General features: G+C 40.7%; 1 protein-coding gene and 1 long non-coding RNA gene across 6 annotated transcripts in view; one reads left to right on the forward strand and one right to left on the reverse strand.

Moving 5' to 3' along the window:
- Positions 1-527: 527 nt before the first annotated feature.
- On the reverse strand, positions 528-16,828 carry LOC110136847 (uncharacterized). 3 transcript variants are annotated; one of them, XR_011489309.1, is made up of 5 exons: positions 15,435-16,828; positions 14,698-14,800; positions 11,537-11,701; positions 1,987-10,281; positions 528-1,666 (listed from the first exon to the last, which is right to left on the reverse strand). It is a non-coding gene; the product is annotated as an uncharacterized lncRNA (long non-coding RNA). The 3 variants fall into 3 exon arrangements; XR_011489306.1 differs by having other exon boundaries at positions 1,987-11,701; XR_011489307.1 differs by lacking the exon at positions 14,698-14,800 and having other exon boundaries at positions 1,987-11,701.
- Positions 16,829-17,080: 252 nt separating this feature from the next.
- The window catches only part of ANKEF1 (ankyrin repeat and EF-hand domain containing 1), a 33,699-nt gene continuing 28,477 nt past the window's right edge, over positions 17,081-22,302 (forward strand). Inside the window, exons 1-2 of one of the 3 annotated variants that reach the window (XM_070471889.1) lie at positions 17,081-17,310; positions 21,867-22,255. In XM_070471889.1, coding sequence (XP_070327990.1) covers positions 21,910-22,255 — 346 coding nt within the window. In that variant the 5' untranslated portion in view covers positions 17,081-17,310; positions 21,867-21,909. Of the gene's footprint in view, positions 17,311-20,338; positions 20,499-21,866; positions 22,256-22,302 lie in introns of those variants that run through there. The other 2 variants (XM_070471887.1, XM_070471888.1) reach the window with 2 other exon arrangements.

The following is a 22,302-nucleotide window of genomic DNA, read 5'->3' on the forward strand; positions in this document are numbered from 1 at the left end:
AATAAGAATCAATGTGTAAATTACTATATTAACATGGAGAACTAACAGGATGCTTTCCAAAGATAAAGTGAATATTTTGGTAAGAAGCCTTCAAACAGGAAGCATTTACTAATACTTGTCTTTCCTGCCTATTAATTCAGGTTAGCGTTCTCACCCAGGCCAACTTACTAACAGTTTACTATATAGTAAGCATCGCAAGATTTTTGCTAACAATTTTTGCCTTTGACAAACTCTATTTTCAGAAAACTATAAAAATTTATTTCTTCCTCTGATATCATTAATCATTGAAGAGATTGTATTGCTTGCTTTTCTCAGTGTACCTATGGGATGGATAATACACCCATGCAATACATTAGTTATCTGATAAATGAAGTCAGTTATCTGAATATATAAATAATAATAACAGTAATAATACATATCTCTCTATGGTATCACTGGCCTAAGAGTCCTTAGCAAGTACTTAGTATGCAGCATTTTGATGCTGTATGTCGTTTCAGGTTTCCTAGAAACAGAGTGTGATCCAGGGATTCTTATTCAGGTAATTTATTGAGGGAGTGCTCTCAGAGGTGACCCGTAAGAGACCAAGGAAAGGGGCAGAGCGCCCAAGAAGGAAGCTAAGCATCTGGAAATGTAGCTGACGTCTAGCTTCAGCCCAAGCATAGGAGTAGCTCTGGGGTGTGAAGAGCGCCGCAGAGTTTTGCATGCATGCACCCGTTTGATGGGTGAGTGGGTGGGTTGTAACCTCCTAGGCATCTCCTGGTACATGCGGTCCATAGCTCAGGGAAGTCTCAGGAGAAAGGGTGCCTGTGAACCATAGCAGAAGCAATTATAGCACCTAGAACTGTGCCTGGCATATAACAGATATGTGCTTAATAATGATTTTTAATGAAATAAAAATGAAAAATCCTTTTGAATAGAAAATTATGTTTAAAATAGTTCAAGTATTCAAAAGCCCTTAGAAAAAAAATGAAGAATGAATTTCTGAAATACCAATGAAAGTTAAATGAATTTGGATTCAATTTCCACCTCCATTATCCACATTCATTCCTAAAAGGCACTTCAAAATTACTAGCATGTTGAGAACAGCAAGACAAAAAAACCCTAAGTTTCTTTTCCAAACCATTTTATAAAACCTCTTCCTTGTACTGAACATGAATTATTTTAAGAACTTAGCACAGGAAAACAACATTCCCAATGCATTAGTCATTTTACTGCTTGGTTATAAGAAAGAAAAAAAACAGTATTATGGATCTTACTGGCAAAGCTGGACAGGTAGAAAATATGAAAGTATGCAAAACCAATCAGACTGTGTCTCCAGAATTTCTCATCTCAAGTGTAGTTACCAAATTCTCAGCCCATGGTCATATACAGGCTGTAACCCATGCATATGAGCCTGCGAATGCTGCCGCTGCTAAGTCACCTCAGTCGTGTCCGACTCTGTGCGACCCCATAGACGGCAGCCCACCAGGCTCCCCCGTCCCTGGCAAGAACACTGGAGTGGGTTGCCATTTCCTTCTCCAATGCATGAAATGAAACGTGAAATTGAAGTCGCTCAGTCGTGTCCGGCTCTTAGCGACCCCATGGACTGCAGCCCACCAGGCTCCTCCGTCCATGGGATTTTCCAGGCAAGAGTACTGGAGTGGGGTGCCATCGCCTTCTCCGGAGCCTGTGAATAGCACAAAATAAATTCTAAATTAGATTTTCTTATAGTACCAGACATGGTAGTCTTTAAAACTAAGATACAGAAAGTGTTATGAATCATGAAAATGTAATACTTGAATTCTATTTATTCAAAAGTCTCCACTGAACTGAGCATGTTCTTTTAACTAATTCCATTACCAATTTGAATATGTGTTATATTTTAATTACTGCAACTGTGAAAAGAAACATTGGCTCAGGATGCAATTCATAAAAATAGTTAATTAGCTTGAGGTTAATCATTCAAGTTTGTTTTTAATGAAGATCTAATTTGTAGAAAAGTAGTACCTGTAGTTTTTGGAGGGTCATCTCTGTACTCTGATCTGTCTATTGCACAAATCAACTTAGAATTGTCCTAATTTATTTCATCTGCTTACCTAGGGAAGTATTAAACAAGAGAGAAAGGTTTGGATTTTCCCATAATTGAAATAAAGGTACAGTGAACTGATGTTTTGTGCTGAAAGTTTTAATTTTTGTTTCAGGTTCAAAGGATTTGTTAACAAAAGAAACCACATAAATAAACAATTTCAATATTTAATAGAGAATTATCTAACTTGCTTTCAATATATAATCATTAAAAGAAAAGAGAAATAGAAACAGTAGACAAAAGTAACAGTACATACATCAGAATCAGGCCAACTAACAATGAGATTCAAACAGTGCTGGGAAGTCCCATGTAACAGCGATCTGAAGTCTCAACTGTGAAAGGGCCTCAGGCAGTGCATCCACCCCACAGTGAGGTTTTAAATTGCAATTTGGGAGCTCCCACTTATAATCCCAGGCTGGTTTCATGTTTATCTTTTTACAATACTGTTTGTTTTATCTCATGAGTGGTGAGATTTTCCAGACCCCAGTGGTTGGACAAATCTCCAGGGGCTCAAGAAAATTCCAAGACTCACTTCCTATAGTGCCAGTCAGCTTACTGGTAATAATTGGTGCACTCAGAGCAGGCAGGTAGGCAGGGCTCCAGGCAGGTCAGAGCCAAGGTCAGAGGCCTGCTCTGCTTTCTGGTCTTTGAAGCCTGAACAAGACTTCCTCCATTTTAATTTTCCTAACAGTTGACTTCTGCTATGTTTTGTCTAATCAACAAAACAACATAGATTTTCTTTGCATATATATGGAATAGTAAGAGAGTTAAGAAAAATAACTATAAATACAGGCCACCTAACAATTATATATTGCAAACCAGCTATAATTTCTGGCTGGATATTCAGACCATATTTACATTACACAGCAAGATAGACATCAAGATTTATTTGATAAACATGACAAATGTTGCTGTCAAGATGCAGCATCAGGTTATTTTTGTCACCTCAACATGGCTTAAAAATATAGGAAATTATTAATCTCAGCTTGAAGTCAGAAGTAGGACAAGGCCAAGATAATTCAAGTGCATTAAAGCTTCAAGTTCTTGTAATTTTCACTGATAATCTTAGCTGATTGGCTTTTGTGCTGAAGCTTGCTCCCTCATGGCCAGAAGATGCTGCAGCGTCTCCTAACAGTGAAACCTAACACAAGGCATAAACCTGATTGTCCAATCAAACCACTGGCACATGTTCACCCTTTCCATAAATAATCAAATTCTTTGCAAAGCCTGAATTCTTTCTTGGTGATGTAAAAATTAAATGTTTTTCTATTCAATCAATAATCTAGTCTAATCTGGGATTTTCTGTCTAATTCTGTTGTGATAGTAGTCACAAATATTTAATGATATCCAGGTAATCAGTACTAGCATGTTGTCCATTACTAATGTGTGCTGGTGGGAAGGAAGGAAAGGGAGAAAAAAGAAGCTGCTTGGATAAGTGATGGTGACTGACGGTTTCTTGGTGGACAAACCTGGACCACACTGTCTTCTACTGGGATGACCAACTGCTTGGCATGTAGGGAGAATCTGATTTTTTAGTAATTATTGATGTGATGGTTTCAACATAGCTGGTGGACATGTTTATCTAGTCAATCCCCCGGCTCTTTTAGCCAAATCTCCACTGTGTTTCCCTTTGGAGCCCATAAACCATGCACACTCCCTTTAAGAGGTGTGTCCCATTGTTCCAGGCTGGCTCATAATTTCTTCCCATTGGCTAATATGAGTGATCTCTCTCCTTTGGAAATGGAGAAACCTGTGGGGTCTTATTCGCTGTCCTTTGAGAGCTTGGGGAATGAAGAGAGGGTGGGTGATTCTGCTTACCCCTGTGATCCTGCCATGAACAGTTGCCTCAGATATGGCAAGGGGCCTCTTGCCTTTAGAAATGTCCAGATTATGAGAAGCAAATATCATTCACATGGTCCAGCACACATGCAAATTTCAAAAGTTTTATGCTCAGGCCTCTATCCATCTTGACTGATCCACTTGGATGTAGGAAGTGTTCAGGCACCAAATTCTGATTTCTCCAAATTCTGCCTCCTTTTGTATATTTCTCTTTCCACAATCTCCTGTTTATACCACCTGTGGCATGACTGGGGGTGGGATGGGAACAGATCAAGCATTTTATGGCAAAGTTTCCATTAAACCTGGCCATGAGTCATACGGCTGGGGGATGATCTTGACAGAGGAAAAAGCCTGAAAGCTGCAGGCAGGGCTTCAGGCATCTGAAGTTTTAATTGGAGCTGAAGGGACCACTTCCTAGATCATTTACTCACAAGGCTGCTGGCTGGAGGCCCCAGGTCTTTGCACACAGGCCCCACCCTGGGCTTCCCATGTGTCCTTATAACAGAGCAGCTGACTTTCTCTCCAGCAATTGGAATGTTCTGAAGAGGAGAGTATCAGAAACCACAATATCTTTTATGACCTCAGCTTAGATGTCACATACAGTCACTTCATTCTATTCATTACAAGTAAGACCAAATCCTGCATCTGTGAAAGGGGAGGGGAATTCAGCTCCACTTTTTTTGAAGCGAGGGTCAAAGAACAAGTGGACACTTTAACCCACCACAGTGTTTTTATTCTTTTCACTGAGGCAAGAAAAGAAATTTAAGTTTACTAAGCTTTCATGGTAAAGGTTCTGACTCCAGTGTGTGTGTGTGTGTGTGTGTGTGTGTGTGTGTTGGGGTGGGATGGTTACTTTGCTACCACCAAGCAGTTCTCAGAATCCACCTGTTCAGTTCCATCACTCAGTCATGTCTGACTCTTTGCAACCCCATGGACTACAGCACACCATGCTTCCCTGTCCATCACCATCTCCCGGAGCTTGCTCAAACTAATGTCCATTGAGTCAGTGATGCCATTCATCCATCTCATCCTCTGTAATCCCCTTCTCCTCCCACCTTCAATCTTTCCCAGCATAAGGGTTTTTTCCAATGAGTCAGTTCTTTGTATCAGGTGGCCAAAGTATTGGAGCTTCAACTTCAGCATCAGTCCTTCCAATGAACACCCAGGACTGATTTCCTTTAGGATGGACTGGTTGGATCTCTTTGCAGTCCAACGGACTCTCAAGCATCTTCTCCAACACCACAGTTCAAAAGCATCAATTCTTCAGGGCTCAGCTTTCTTCATGGTCCAACTCTCACATCCATACATGACTCCTGGAAAAACCATAGCCTTGACTAGATGGACATTTATCGGTAAAGTAATCTCTCTACTTTTTAATATGCTGTCTAGATTTGTCATAACTTTTCTTCCAAGGAGAAAGCATCTTTTAATTTCATGGCTGCATTCACCATTTGAAGTGATTTTGGAACCCCAAATAATAAAGTCTCTCACTGTTTCCATTGTTTCCCCATCTATTTGCCATGAAGTGATGGGGCTGGATGCCATGATCTTAGTTTTGTGAATGTTGAGTTTTAAGCCAACTTTTTCACTCTCCTCTTTCACTTTTATCTTGGTTCTTTAGTTCTCCTTTGCTTTCTGCCATAAAGGTGGTGTCTTCTGCATATCTGAGGTTGTTGATATTTCTCTCAGCAATCTTGATTGCAGTTTGTGCTTCATCCAGTCCAGCATTTCTTGTGATGTACTCTGCATGTAAGTTAAATAAGCAGGGTGACAATTTATAGCCTTGACATACTCCTTTCCTGACTTAACAGAAGCAGAAGATATTAAGAAGAGAAGGCAAGAATACACAGAAGAACTATACAAAAATATCTTAATGACCCAGATAACCACAATGATGTGATCACTCACCTAGAGTCAGATATCCTTGAGTGAAGTCAAGTGGGCCTTAGGAAGCGTCACTACAAATAAAGCTAGGGGAGGTGATGGAAGAATTTCAGCTGAGTTATTTCAAATCCTAAATGGTGATGCTGTGAAAGTGCTGCACTCAATATGCCAGCAAATTTGAAAAACTCAGCAGTGGCCACAGGACTGGAAAAGCTCCATTTTCATTCCAATCCCAAAGAAAGGCAATGCCAAAGAAACTTCAAACTACCACACAGTTGCACTCATCTCACAAGCTAGCTAAGTAATGCTCAAAATCCTCCAAGTGAGGCTTCAACAGTGTGTGAACTGAGAACTTCCAGGTGTTCAAGCTGGATTTAGAAAAGGCAGAGGAACCAGATCAAATTGCCATCATTGTATCATAGAAAAGCAAGAGAATCCCATGGGTGTCCTACAAATCAACTCAATTCTGATACTATCTACCCATGTTAGCATCAGGGTAGAGGGTTCATTCCCACAAGACTGCCCTTCACTTGAGATGCCAATAGTAAGTCAAGATTGTCACCGAGATTTCTGACAAAACTGCTGTACATTGGAGGTTCCCATGATCCCTTCTTTGGATTTGGTTAATTTGCTAGAATGGCTCAAAAGACTCAGGAAGCCTGTCTGCTCACTACATTGTTGGTGTATTACAAACACTATTAAAGGATATTAATCAATAGCCAGATGAAGAGATCCATAGGGCAAAGTCCTGAGTCCTGACAAAGGAGTTACTGTTTTTGTGGAGTCTGAACACCTGCACAGTGGCACATGGAAACTTCCTGGTTCTACCTGGAAGCTCTCTAAATCTCATCATTTTGGGGGTTTTATGGAGGCTTTATTACATAGTTGTGATTGATTAACTAATTGGTCATTGGTGATTGATTCATCCTCCAACCCCTCTTCCCTCTCTGGAGGTGGGGGGTTGGGATTAGAAGCTCCAACCTGCTAATCACAAGGTTGTTTCTCCTGAAAACCAGTCCCCATCCTTAGGTGGGGTTCAAAAGTCACCTCATTAATATAACAAAAAAAGTCTTTGTTTCTCTCATCATTTAGGAATTCCAAGGGTTTCAGGAGCTCTGTGCCAGAAATGGATGTGAAGACCAAAGATATTTCTTACTATAAATCACAATATCACACATGGTTAGCAGGCAAGGAAGCTGAGACACAAGCCCAGATAATGACTCTGGTCCCAAGCTCATAAGAACAACATGAAACTGGCCTTTTGGTGAGAAAAGATTGGTTTCTTAGGACTATGTCATATGTGTTGACATAGAAGAGTCATACTGTCAATAATGCAACTGAGATTTTAAACTCTAAATTATCTTGGCCAACTCAAGAGTCGCAATTGGGCTTGGGGGGAATCTCGCTAAGAAGATTGGAGGGATATAACAAGATCATTCCCAAGATCTCATCTAGGGATGGAAAAGTGAAATGGGGAAATGAAATTGTTTTTAGATTAAGGGAAGCATAAGTGAACAGAATATATGGAGATAGGTGGGGGAAAGTTATATTATTTTTATAAAATAAAATAATAGATTATTAGTGACTGAAAATGGAAGGTGGTTATTAATCAGATAGAAAAGCCTATCAGATTTCCTAAGTTAGCATGGAGGAATTTGAATACACCAGAAATATAAAGAAAAAGATATCATAGCAGAATAAACCAAATACATTGATAAAAAAAGTTTAAAAATAAGAGATTGAGGTATAGCAAACAAAAAGAAATGAATATTGAACTAGGAAGAAGGAAAAGTTATGAACACTATCTAAGAAGAGATGTTATTAACAATAAAAGGCAAAAGTTAGGCATCAGATATGTCATAAATTTATATGCACAAATGGTATGGCAGCTAAATACATTAAGCAAAAATTAATAGGAATATAAGACAAATGATAAAAATATACTTATGCAAGAAATTTAATGTATTTTAAAAGATCAATACAGTGAATTTAAAAATAGCCAAATACATGGTGTAGAGGTTCAGAATGAACTTCCCCTAAAATGTGTACTTTTGGATGAGGATTATTTTGAGCTAATAGAAATCAAGATCCTGAAGGTTTAAAAGAAACTGCCACTCTTCCTTTAACTACCTAGATGAATTTAAGCTGGGTCTCCTTCCCAGGAAGGAGTTATTACAACAGATATACTTTATCTAAGTGCCCTCATCTATATAGCAGGGCAATTTGGTTACCAGATATCTGTTTTTTTTTCTTATCATCCTGTGAAAGACCCTTCTGTCCTCAGAAGCCCCAAGCCCCTATCCCATTCCTTAGCTCAGGATGGCATATAGAACTCATTTTACACTTGTTTCTGATCCTCTGATATATGTGAGGTTCTCTGACCCTCTCATGTATGTGTAGTTCCCATATGTCTTAAATAATTTATATTCTCTTGTTAATCTGTATCATATCAATTTAATTTTTAGATCATCCAGAAAAACTTAGAGGGGTGAGGAAAATTTTCTTTCCCTCTGACAACAGGATCTAAGTAATACCAGCTGTTGTTCTGTCACTAAGTTATGTCCGACTCTTTGCCACACCATGAACTGCAACACACCAGGCTTCTCTGTCCTTCACCATCTCCCGAAGTTTGCTCAAACTTGTGTCAGTTGAGTCATGATGCCATCCAACCATCTCATCCTCTGTCACCCCTTTCTCCCCCTGCCCTCAATCTTTCCCAGCATCAGGGTTTTTTCCAGTGAGTTGACCCTTCACATCAGGTGGCCAAAGTATTGGAGCTTCAGCATCCATCCTTCCAATGAACATTCAGGGTTGATTTCCCTTAAGATTGACTGGTTTGACCATCTTGCTGTCCAAGGGACTCTCAAGTGTTTTTCCAACACCACAGTTTGAAAGCATCAATTCTTTACCATGCAGTCTTCTTTATGGTCCAACTCTCACATCCATACATGACTACTGGAAAAACCATAGGTTTGACTATGTAGACATTTGTCAACAAAGTGATGTCTTTGCTTTTCATTTTCTCTCGTTTTGTTTTGTTTTTAATGTCTGTTAAAAATTTTTATTATTTATATCAACACGTCTCTTATTGTTACAAGGATACAACATAAGCTGTATTTTCTTCCAGGTAAAATTTTAGAACAAAGGCACTAACAGATTCTGAAATACAATTTTGTTTTCATAGGTATGCATACATGCATATGGACACACATACACATATATGTATGTACATAAAATATATGTGAAAAGCTTCGTATATATGTCATTTAGATTATATGTTAAGTAATCATTAATAAACACAAATAAGGAGTTAAATAACTTAATATTCCCACCCTAGTACTATAAGATAATCCTTCTGTTTTACTATAACTTTTCTCAAAAGTGAATATGGAAATATTTTTTCTACACATATTATTTCATTTCTACCTTAATTATACCATTGCCTTTAATATTGATGTCTTTGCCCTTTAACATGTTGTCTAGGTTGTCACAGTTTTTCTTCCAAGGGGCAAGCATCTTAATTTTGTGGCTGCGGTCACCATACGCACTGAGTTTGGAGCCCAAGAAATTAAAATCTGTCACCGTTTCCATTGTTTCCCCCATGTATTTGCCAGATGTCATGATCTTCATTTTTTGAATACTGAATTTTAAGCCAGCTGTTTCACTCTCCTCTCCTCCATCAAGAGGCTTTTCAGTTCCTCTTTTCTTTCTGCTGTTGAAGTGGTATCATCTGCATATCTGAGGTTGTTGATATTTCTCCTGGCAGTGATTCCAGCATGTAATTCATTCATCCTGGCATTTGCATGATGTACTCTCCATAAGTTAAATAAGCAGGGTGACAATATACAGCCTTCATGTACTCCTTTCCCGATTTGGAACCAGTCTGCTGTTCCATGTCCAGTTCTAACTGTTGCTTCTTGAACTGCATATAGGCATCTCAGAAGACAGGTAAGGTGGTCGGGTATTCCTGTCTCTTTAAGAATTTAGTATACTAGTAGCCTATGAATAATGAAAATATGCTGGTGTCAAATTAAAATGCACAACATAAAAGTTGTGAGTTTAAGTTTTATTAAGGATCCTACTGAGGACTATAACCTAGGAGACAATGACTCAGTTAGTCCCAAAGAAACTGCTCCAAAGAGACAGGGAGAAAGCAAGTTTATATATGATTCATGGCTAGGGAACACATGCAGTCAATCATACATCTTGGTGAAAGATTATTGCTAATCACAAAGAACAGATATGTGGAGTTAATGATTTTAGTGTTTTGCTATGTATGGGAAGATGCAAGAATCTAGGTTCATTAGCATTCTCCCTCAAATATACATCAAACTATCGAAGAGGACTACTTATCCAAAGCACAGAGTGCCTTGTCTTATTTTTCATCCTGAATTCCTCTCTGAGTGCACTGTTTGTGGGCAACTGCAGTGGATTATATCTTACCCCTGATACAGTCAAGGAGTAAGGAACATCCTTTTGCTCTTCTTTCTTCACTGTGGATCAAGAGAATTTTTGAGGTGTTTACTTCAGATTCACGATCATTTCCGCATATGATCTTAGGCTTTATGTCAGAGAAAAGTGCAGATCCTGACATAAATACATTTATCCACAAACTGTTCATATTCTAAAGGAGAGTTGCTCAATATTTCTTCAACTCAGGGATTGTTTGCTAACTGCTATAATGCACATGGATCAATCTAAATTCTTAATCGAAGCATTGACAGACCAAACTTGGGTCAAGTCCACTTGCCACCACTAAGCAAGGCCACTTTACTGACACCAGGTTGCAGCGAAGAAAAATATAGTGTTTATTTGCAGGGCACCAAGCAAGGAAAGAGAGTCCTTTGGATGCAAGGAGCTCCAGTCAGTCCATCCTGAAGGAGATCAGTCCTGGGTGCTCATTGGAAGGACTGATGCTGAGGCTGAAGCTCCAGTACTTTGCCAACCTTATGCGAAGAGGTGACTCATTTGAAGCAACCCTGATGCCAGGAAAGATTGAAGGCGGGAGGAGAAGGGGATGACAGAGGATGAGATGGTTGGATGGCATTACCGACTCGATGGACGTGAGTTTGAGCAAACTCGGGAGTTGGTGATGGACAGGGAAGCCTGGCGTGCTGCAGTCGATGGGGTTGTGAAGAGTTGGACACGATTGAGCAACTGAACTGAACTGAACTGAAGCAAGGAAAAAGGCTTCCTAGGTGGCACAGTGGTAAAGAATTCCCCTGCAATGCAAGAGACGCAGGTTCAGTCCCCGGGTTGAGAAGATCCCCTGGAGAAGGAAATGGCAACTCACTCCAGTATTCTAGCCTAGAAAATTCCATGGACAGAGGAGCCTGGAAGTCTTCGGTCCATGGGGTTGCAAAGAGTTTGACATGACTGAGAACAGCACAACCGTAGCAGCAAGCAAGGAGAAAGGGCAGTTCATGGTCAGAAGAGACAAACCTACCAATGGCTTTCAAGGAAAGTTTTTCAAAGGCAACGTTTACAGTGAGGGTGGCAGTTTACAACTTCCCAGGTGGCTCAGTGGTCAAGAAGCTGTCTGCCAATGCAGGAGACACGGGAGGTGTGGGTTCAGTTCCTGGGTTGGGAAGGTTTCCTGGAGTAGGAAATGGCAACCCATTCCAATATTCTTGTCTGGAAATGTCCATGAATAGAGGAGCCTGGTGGGCTACATTCCCTAGGGTTGCAGAGAGTCAGACATGACTGAGCACACAGGTAAGACAGTTCATGGAGCGCACACGCACGTACCACGTGGCAGTACATGGACTTTCTTCTCATTGGTTGGTGGTGAGGTAACAAGGTGATGTTCATGAATCTTAATAATCAGATGCCAAACAGTCCGGGGTCTAGGTGCTGTGGTCAGCAGGAAGCCACCATCCTCCACCTTGGTGGGAGGGTAGGGGGTCTTAGTTTCTGCAGAACAATTCAAAGATAAGGCATGGTATGTCTATCTCCTGAGGAGGAACTAGAACTCTGTTTTGCAGTCAAATTACTATTTAAGCTATTGCTTAAGTTATCACTACTTTTCTTCCTTAACTGCTTTTCTTTTGTGTCTTCCTTCACTACTTGAGACTGTTCTTTGGAACTCAAATAAAGCTTAGAGGTATTTGTTGTTATTGCTTTCAAAAACAAGAAGTGAGAGACAAAAAGGGACACTTGTAGGTGAGCCCTGCAGGGCCCTGCTGAGTTTCAACCCCTTCTTTTCTTTGATTCTCCTCAATCCCAAGGGGAACAGGGGCACAGCAAGAAAGTGAATGCAGTTTTGGACAGAGGTTAATGATAAACTCAGCAGAGGAGCTCAGGTTTAGGGGGACTTGGTTCTAAAAGCATTAAGCAGAATTCTACATTGTCAACTAATTTATTTTCCATTTCAAAGCTATTTGACATGTTTTCATTTCCCTTTTGGAAAGAAAGGGAAATCCTTTCTTATCAATCCATCAATCCTTAACAATCCATCATTTACTTGTATAACACAAAAATTTTAACTGTGCAGTGTAAAACAGTAAATAACCTTCCCAACAACACAGAGGTACCCTGAGAGGTTTAGTAATTTAAGAGGGGAAAACTATTAACACATGGATGTGATAAAAGATGAAATTTGTAAATATTTGTGAAAATAAAAGAATAACAACAAACTCTACCTTGTTTTCATCTTATGAAAAGATCCACAATGATTCAGTAAATTTTACTTCCAATTAAATGTTCTATCACTCTCTGGCATGCCATACAGATACTAATTCATATTTCAATATTTTTCACATTTAATTTAATTGATATAACTGCATCTATGGAATGACTACTCTATGGTCTGCTTTAATAAAGATGTGTGAGGTAATTCAGTAGAATTACTTTTATTTATCAAGCATTTTGTAGAAAGCCTGGGACTATGTAAGAAATACTACATTACATAGTTGTAATTTAAAGATAAAGTTTTATTTAATATCAGATAAAGAGTGAAGCGCAAGTTAGATTATGGACAGAGAACTTAGCCCATGCACACATCTGTCTCCCAGTTTGTGTTGGGAATGTAGGTGTGCTGCCAAACCAGATATGTGTGCTCAATCCTCAGCAAGCCAAAGGCTGAGATGCAGAGGTTTGTAACTGAGCTTATTCACAAAGCAGCCACGTGAGGAGAGAGGAGAACTAGTCTCAGATCCAACTCCTTGAAGGCAAGGGATTGGGGATATTTATGGAGGAAGTAGGGCACAGGGTATGATTTTTGGAAGAAGGGGGAAAGGTGAGGTAATTGATGTTCTGAGCCTGTGCATTTGGGTTACATGTTTCTGTACATTTAAAATGGAGCCACTTGGCATGTGAGGGTGATTTCCCATCATCTGAGGTCAATGAGCCATCGTCAGACACCTGCCCAGGGCCTGTTTTAGGGTTGATGATCCCAGCCTGCTGCCTGGGACTGGGCCAGATTCAAGTTTCTATAAAGCAACTGGGCTGTGTGAAGCTGGGAAGGAATGCAATCAAAGAGAAAAAAAGAAGGAAAATAACTACAGCGAGCTTAATTAATGAAGGCAGTTTATAAGCAAAGGGGTTTTAACAAGCTGTTACTGAGAATATCTCTTGTTTTGTAAGACAAGCTCAAGAATTTCTGTTAGTTTATCATAACCTTCTGTTAACTTTATGGGGCATGGGCATGGCTTCAGGCATAGGGCAGCAAAATTTGCCACCCCAAGTATCTTTGTCAGGTAGGTTATTTTGAGATAAAAACAATCAAGGCCTCAAGAGTCAGGGCATCTTTCTTTTGACCTCCCCATTCTGGCTCAGATGCTAAAGAATGTGCCTGCAATGCAGGAGACCAGGGTTGGGAAGATTCCCTAGAGAAAGGAATGGCAAACCACTCCAGTATTCTTGCCTGGAGAATTCCATGGACAGAGGAGCCTGGCGGGCTACAGTCCATGCGGTCGCAAGGAGTTGGACAGGACTGAGTGACTAACACTTTCACTCTTCTCGCAGACTGAATAATTTGATGAAGGGCCTGTTCTTTATCTTGTTTCTTCAAACATTTTGTTTACCAAATATTTACTCTTTCATCTCCACTTTGAAGCCCCAAGCCCCTATCCCCAACAACCTCTTTTGTCTTTGGTTGAAGATGGCATTAAATGCCTTAAAGGTGAGGGCTCCTGCCATATTGGCAAGTGAGCTCAGTTTTCTTGGGTTTCCCTCCTGTGTACATGTTACTAAACTTCTGTTGGATTTTCTCCTGTTAATCTGTCTCGTCAATTTAATTCTCAGACCACTCAGAAGGACCTAGAAGGGTAGAGGAAAGGCTTTTCCTACCCAACAGAAAAACTCCATAAACTTTTCTGTCAAGTTTTTATTAGTTTATATTCTATTAATGCCTTTCCTCCCATTTTTTTTTCTTTGTGTTGCCCAAGTTCTGACAACTCTGCTGCCAAATGGCTAAGGGGAAAAAAATAAAGTTCAAGTTAAGGACTTTTCTGTGTTTTTAAGATCTCTGGTGAAAGAGGGGGAAAGGTTGTCTATTTACTAACATGGGATTTCTAAAATTTTACCCTTGTATGCCTGCTGCCTCATTAGAGGAAGCTGGTATTTATCAATATACCGCTCAGCCAGACTAACCTCCCTAGGCTACAAAAAGGTTACAATCAAACATGATTATCTATTGCCAAGCTACTTTTCAGCTACCTGCTTATAAAATCAAAGAGAATTTTTATTGAACCCAGAGATTACCCTTTCAGGGGAAAATTTCCCTGAAACCATCTTATAAGAGTGAGTCAGACTACTTTGTTTATCTCCAAGGTCTTGATCAACTAACAAACATTTGCCCAACTTCTACTCAGAATATTTGCACCAAGAGTTATGATAAATCCAAGCATAGTTTACACATGACTAATCTGTTCCCTTGGACTTCTAGGTGTGTCTCTTCCCAAACCTACCAAATCCTCAAATAACTTTAGGAACCTTCTCCAGAGCTGAACATCAACATCAACTTTGTCTCCAGAATGAGGAAGACTACCATGGTAAAAATCCACTGATGACCTGTAATAGAGTTTGAATTGTTCACCTACTGAAGCATTCCCCCAGAATCAGTCACATTTGTCCACCAGAGCCAAGATGAGCTCATTCATTGTTTTTTGTTTTGTCTGTTTGTTTTTCATATTTGGCCACATCTTGTGGCTTGTGGCTTATGCCCTGCCAGGGATCAAACCTTCACCCTTGGCAATGAAAACACGAGCCCTAACCACTGGACTGCCAGGGAATTCCTGAGATCATTCATATTAAGCCTACTTCCTTTACGGCTTGTAAGGGTAGCTGATAATATTCTGGTTTTACAAACTGAGACCCAAGTGAGTGACTTCCTCTTCACTGCCAAACCCCACTAGATCAACAAGCCAAACCCAAATGTGAGGCCTTCCCTATGTTGAGAAACAGTAATAAAAGAAATGGTGCCCTGATTCTATTAAAATAATCTGAGTTGTGTGGTGCCTGCTCGAGGGTGAATAGTGTAGCTTTCCAATAAATAGATACATGCAATCAAAGCTTTTAGACTAACAGTTATCAGAGCATACAAAATAAAATCATGAAATAGACCGGCAAAAAGTTAAAAGTGTAACAAAAGCAAATTTTGGCTAAGACACATACTTGTAACTGGAGTCTAAATTGTTATACACACCTGGAAAACAAGTTGACATTATCTTGACATTATAAATGACCTATGATCCAGAAATTTCACTCTTCGGTATATACCTTAAAGACACTCTTGAACTTGAGCTCTAAAGACATGTACAAACATGATTATAACATCATTGCTTTTAATAATAAATACTGGAGACAGCCTAAATACCCAATAGTAGTAGAACAGATTTAGATGGGGAATGGAATGGTGATACAATAGAAGAGTTTACAGCTGTTAAGATAAAGGAGCTACAATTAAACATAACAAAAATATACATTTCAAAAATAAGATGTTGAAAAAACCATCAAACCAATAATACACTATTCTATACCATTTTTATAAATTCTGAAAACATGCAATACTGAATATATATTATTTAGGGAAGTTTTCATAGAAAGCAACACATTTTTCAAAAGCCAGGGGATGATCAGTACAAAATTCATGATAGTGGTTACTTCTGAGGTCAGAAAAGTGCAGATGCAGTATAGCAGAAAAACCCAGGCTATCGAGGCAGACTGCTTTCTCTTTAGCCATGGTATGGTTTCATTCTTCATACTTTCCATGTGTTATATGTTAACTGATTGCTCTCCTGTGTTCATGGAATAGTCCTCAATCATATTTTTAAATAAAGTGTAAACTAGAAGATAGATGGGATTAGGAACTATTGCTTTTAATCAGAAGCTATTACATACTATTTTAAAAAGCATACATATTTTATATTCACATGAACAACTAAAACTTTCAGAATTTGCCTCCAAAATAGTGTGTATGTGTTGGGGGATTGGGGGGTGGGTAGGGATATTAGGGCAACTTTGTAGGCCCTGAAATAAAATTATCTCCATGATATATTTTGTCCTGTTTGTATATACATTTTTTAAGTATATGTGTATATATATACACATTTCTTAGAGTATGAAAAGAACATTTCTAGGATCCATGAGAAAGAAAATTTGTAAGAATCTACAGCAGTTATCTCCTCTAACAGGTAGATTCCCTTTTCATTTTATTGTATAATTTATTGTATTTTCATTTAACTTTACTGTTTAATTAACTAATTTAATTAATCAATGCTATTTGAGCTTTAGGCTTCCCTGCAGCTCAGACAGTAAAGAATCTCCTTGCAGCGCAGGAGACCTAGGTTCCAAACCTGAGTAGGGAAGATCCCCTGGAGAAGGGAATGGCAATCCACTCCAGTATTCTTGCTTGGAGATCTCATGGACAGAAGAGTCTGACGGGCCACAGTTCATGGGTCGCAAAGTGTCGGACACGACTGAGCGACTAACACGCTATATGAGCTTTATCCTTCTGATTAAATTACTTTTTGAATGAGGGCAGGAGGTGGGAGAAGAGGATGAGGAGGGGAGGCCTCCTGGAGACCGCAGCAAGGGCCGCGGTGCCCCGCCCCCCGCTCCCCGCCATCGGCTCTGCGAGCGCTGACCCCTTCCTGCATCCTAGTCGGGGTCCCCCCTCCAGGAGCGGGCCACCCCATGGGCAGGGCGGCGGGCGGTGGGCGGAGACGAGACTCGGCCGCCCCGCCCCGCCCCGCCCCGCCCCGCGCACCTGGCCGGTTGCCGTGGCAGCAGGCCTCTTGCTCGGCTGGACCTCACAATCGTCGCCCCTCCCCCGCCCCCTGCGCGTTCGCCCTCGGCGGTTCCGGAGCCCAAGGACACACACGCTCGCTTCCCCGCTTACCCGCAGCCCCGCGCGCCTGCTAGCCTGCTCTGCCCAAAGGGACACCATTCACGACTGGCCGCCCAAGCCGGGCTGCGGGAGCCCAGGGTCGAGTCTGGGACCCGCGCCAAAACCCGCCCCCTCGAGAGGAGGCGCGTCGGGGCGATGACATCCTTGGCTCCTGATCCTCGGGGCAACTAAGGTGAGCTCGGCACCTTCGTCCCTGTCACCTGGACTTTTGAAATGAAGTCATACCCTCCCTCCCTTCTAGATTTTTCTGAGACTTAAAATTGTAGGGGACAGTAAAGAACACCCGAAGTGCAAACCTTGTCTTATGGATGAGCTGAAACCCACACATGTTTGATATTTTCATGGCCAGCCTGTGTGGAGAGACTTGGCTAAATTCTTTACAAAGCTGATCGCATTTCTGCTTCACACAGTCGGTGAACTGTGCAGTGTTCTTATCCCCATTTCACAGGTGAAGAGAGCAAGGCACAAGCTAGGTAGGTGACTTGCCAAGGTTTATTCAACTCCTTTGTATAGATAATGTTGCAGAGTAGGAGGAAACACACCGTGGGGTGGGGGGTGCAACAGATCTGGTTTCCAATGTACACCCTTTTCACTGTACCTCTCTTTCTAACCAATCACTCTTGCCTCATAGGCTCCTTTGAGTTCATGAACTCTGTGGATCTCTCCCTACAAGGGAAAAATGCACCTGGACACACACACCCTGTAGATTTCCATATGATTTCAGAATATCCAGACTCCAAACATGAACTTCAATTTGAGGAATTCCATTCTTTCCACTACCTTTTGAGACTGTCCACAGGGATGTTTAGATAGGGGTTTGCCAAGATGCTCCAGGGCCACCCATACGTACTGAGATGTGTGTGTATGTTGTGACCCTCCTGAGGATCAGAGATGCTATACAATCTATGGGCAACCCAGGACTAGAGGGCAGGACTTCTGTTTCCCCCAAGGGGGTCAGTCTTATCAGTTGGTCACAAAGAACGCTAAACAAGACATTTGCTCTCTCCTCAGCATTTCCAAGCTTCACAGAGAGATGCAAGCCATAAAACTGGCCTATGGGCTGCTCAATTCATCCTTGTATCTTAATTGGACAATGCCATATGCTGCAAGTTACTTGTAGGGGCATTGCACTCAGAGACAACACTGAAGCATGTCTCTATCCTCACAAATGAGGTTGCATCAACTCAGTGTAAGCAGTAAGCTTTAGAGGAGCATCTTATCCTATTCTGTATGTGATGTATGTATGAGGTAAGACATCCATGCACCTAACCAGAAAAGGCGAATAATAGTGAAACAAGCCATAAATGCCAGCAAAAATAAATGTCACCAAGCCAAGCCCCAAAGGCCAAGAGGATGAGTTCTCAAGCAGCTTGGGACTTTCTGGGAGCCTATTTATACACATGGTTCTAACAAATTGCCTCATCAATTCCTAGTCCATCACACACTGTAAACAGATTAGAAGGGAACAGAGGGGCTACAGCAAGCAGAACATTAAAGCCACATGCCACATGATAGCTGATGCTTTCCACAGCAAAAGAGGAAGCACAGAGTATAAGCAGCAGGCAGAGGAGAAGGAAGAAAGGAAGGGCCCCAGCACAAATCTGACTGTGGTGGTCACTTACTGGAACACCTTCCTCCTTGCCCTCACCCAGTCGTGGGCTGACTGCAACTGACAAAAACCTCATCATTCCCATGCACCAGGTTCAGATCTCTGCCTGAATAAGGTTTCCCATCCCCTTCTGAATTCTAACTCAGCATGTTCAAAGCCTAGCTGTCTATACTTCCTAACCAGTCTGGATCCCATCCTGAGTACTCCATCTCAGACGCAGGTTGCTCAAACCAGAAACCTAGGCATTTTCTTTGTTTCTCCCACTCAGGTTTTTAACCTTCAGTCATCATTTATTGAGGAAATATTTATTGACTGCCTCATAGAAATCAGGTTCTGGGTGATTGAGAGACAATGATAATCAAAATATAAAGCTTCTATGCCGTGAAGACTGGCTACTAGTGGGAGAGACACAACTGTGTCTCTATAAATGGAATAAACTCCATATAAACTCCATAAATGGAATATGTCTATATTTTCAGGTCTCTAGATGTTATATATAGAATTGTTTTACTTAATATTGTGAAGAAAATAAAACAAAAGGATGATGTAACATTTTGGCTGCAATTTGAGTGGTGAGAATGCTAGCCAACAGAAATTCTGAGCAAAGAACACTGTAGGCAGAGGCAACAAGTGGTTCCAGGGGCAGGAAGTAAAGTGAAGTAGAAGTCGCTCAGTCATGTCCAACTCTTTGCAGCCCCACAGACTGCAGCTCACCAGGCTTCCCTGTCCTTCACCATCTCCCAGTTTGTTTAAACTCAAGTCCATTGAGTCAGTGATGCCGTCCAACCATCTGTCATCCTCTTTTCCACCTGCCTTCTATCTTTCCCAGCTTTAGGGTCTTGTCCAATGAGTCAGCTCTTCATATCAGGTGGTCAGAGTATTGGAGCTTCAGCTTCAGCATCAGCTCTCTCAGTGAATACTCAGAGTTGATTTCCTTTAGAATTGACTGGTTTGATCTCCTTGCTGTCCAAGGGATTCTCAAGAGTCTTCTTCAACACTGTAGTTTGAAAGCATCAGTTCCTCAGTGTTCAGCCTTCTTTATGGTCCAGCTCTCACATCCATACATGACTACTGGAAAAACCATAGCCTTGAGTGTATAGACCTTTGGTGGCAAAGTAATGTCTCTTCTTTATAATATGCTGTCTAGGTTGGTCATAGCTTTTCTTCCAAGGAGCAAGAGTCTTTTAATTTCATACCTAACAATTGCACTCATTTCACATGCTTAGTAAGGTCATGTCAAAATCCTCCAAGCTAGGCTTCAACCACACATGAACCAAGAAATTTCAGATGTACAAGCTGGATTTAGAAAAGGCAGAGGAACCAGAGATCAAATTGCCAACATCCAATGGATCATAGATAAAGCAAGAGAATTACAGAAAAATATCTACTTCTGCTTCATTGACTATGTTAAAGCCTTTGACTGTGCGGATCACAACTGTGGAAAATTCTGAAAGAGGTGGAAATACCAGACCACCTGACCTCCCTCCTGCGAAACCTGTTTGCAGGTCAAAAAGCAACAGTTAGAATGTGACATGGAATGACAGACTGGTTCAAAATGGGGAAAGGAGTACATACCCTGCTTATTTAACTTATATGCAGAGTATATCGTGCAAAATGCTGGGCTAGATGAAGCACAAACTGGAATCAAGATTGCAGGGAGAAATATCAATAACCTCAGATATGCAGATGACACCACCTTTATGGAAGAAAGTGAAGAGGAACTAAAGAGTCTCTTAATGAAGGTGAAAGAGGTGAGTGAAGAACCTGGCTTAAAACTCAACATTAAAAAAACTAAGATCATGGTATCTGGTCCCATCACTTCATGGCAAATAGATGGGAAACAATGGAAACAGTGACGATTTTATTTCCTTGAGCTCCAAAATCACTGCAGATGGTCACTGTAGCCATGAAATTAAGACGCTTACTTCTTGGAAGAAAAGCTATGACAAACCTAGACAGTGTATTAAAAAGCAGAGACATTACTTTTCAAACAAAGTCCATCTAGTCAAAGCTATGGTTTTTCCATTAGTCACGTATGGATGTGAGAGTTGGACCACAAAGAAGGCTGAATGCCAAAGAATGTATGCTAATGAACCCTGTGGTGTTGGAGAAGACTCTTGAGAATCCCTTGGACTGCAAGAAAAAACCAGTCGATCCTAAAGGAAATCAGTCCTGAATATTCATTGGAAGGACTGATGCTGAAGCTGAAATTCCAATACTTTAGCCACCTGATGTGAAGAGTCAACTCATTGGAAAAGATCCTGATGCTGGGAGAGATAGAAAGCAGGTGGAGAAGGCAATGACAGAGTTGGTTGGATGGCATTACTGACTCAATGGACATGAGTTTGAGCAAGCTCTAGGAGATGGTGAAGGATTGGGAAGCCTGGCATGCTGCAGTCCATGGGGTCACAAAGATTCGGACACAGCTGAGCGACAGAACAACCACCACATGGTGTACTACTAGACTCAAAATACTGTTTTTTGGAATTGAATAAGCCATAAGAGATAAAATTATGTATTAGAAGGCTTATTGCAACTTAGTGGGATTATTTATTGAAAATTTACAGTTGTGTCTCAGTCATTTACCTGCCTTATCCCCACATAAGATAAAATAGGAATCATCCATCACATGTTTGGTATTTCACAGAGCTCAAGAGATTCCTGTTTATAATGAGCAGCTCACATTTCTACACAGTCTTTACAGCATTTTCAAACTGCTGTAATCTGTGTGTTCTCTACATTGTGTGCTGGTACAGATGTGCTGGTACAGAACATTGTAGTGGGAAGCTTGGCAGTTTAGTTGACCTCACCTTTCTCATGGGTAAACAGTAAGGCTGTGTCAAGGAGGGATGATTAAATGAGATAAGAAAATGGCATAACCAGTTTACTTTATGATGGAAGATTTGTTTTGAAATATTTTAACATTATGCTAGCTGAGTATTTTTGTGCTTATGTGTAATTTTTGCTTTCATGAAATTAGTTGCAATAAATTATGGTAATAATGTTTCATAAGAAGCAGCATCTCTTCTTAGGAAAACCTTAAAATACTATTTAGTCAAAGTAAAGATGAAGAAAATAATGTTGAGTTGCATGTTTTGCTTTGATTTTTGCTGCTGTAGTTTTGGTTTGGCCCACAAAGGCATTGGAAGAAGCCGGTCAACTATGGCTTTAGCAGATAAGAGACTTGAGAACCTGCAGATCTACAAAGTTCTTCAGTGTGTTCGGAACAAAGACAAGAAGCAGATAGAGAAGCTGACCAGGCTCGGATATCCTGAACTCATCAATTTCACAGACCCGGTCAATGGAAACAGCGCTCTGCACTTGGCCTCAGTTTCCAATGACATCGACATGGTCAGCTTTCTCCTGAGCCTTGGTGCTCACCCTGATGTGCAAGACAAAATGGGTTGTACTCCGACTATGAGGGCTGCAGAACTGGGCCACGAATTGTCCATGGAAATATTAGCCAAAGCAAAAGCCGATATGACTATTGTTGATAACGAAGGAAAAGGTAAAAACTCTTAGCATTCTATCTAGTAAATGCAACTTGATTTGCAT

The sequence above is a fragment of the Odocoileus virginianus genome, chromosome 9 (genome assembly GCF_023699985.2).
Source record: "Odocoileus virginianus isolate 20LAN1187 ecotype Illinois chromosome 9, Ovbor_1.2, whole genome shotgun sequence".
Classification (NCBI taxonomy): Eukaryota; Metazoa; Chordata; class Mammalia; order Artiodactyla; family Cervidae; genus Odocoileus; species Odocoileus virginianus.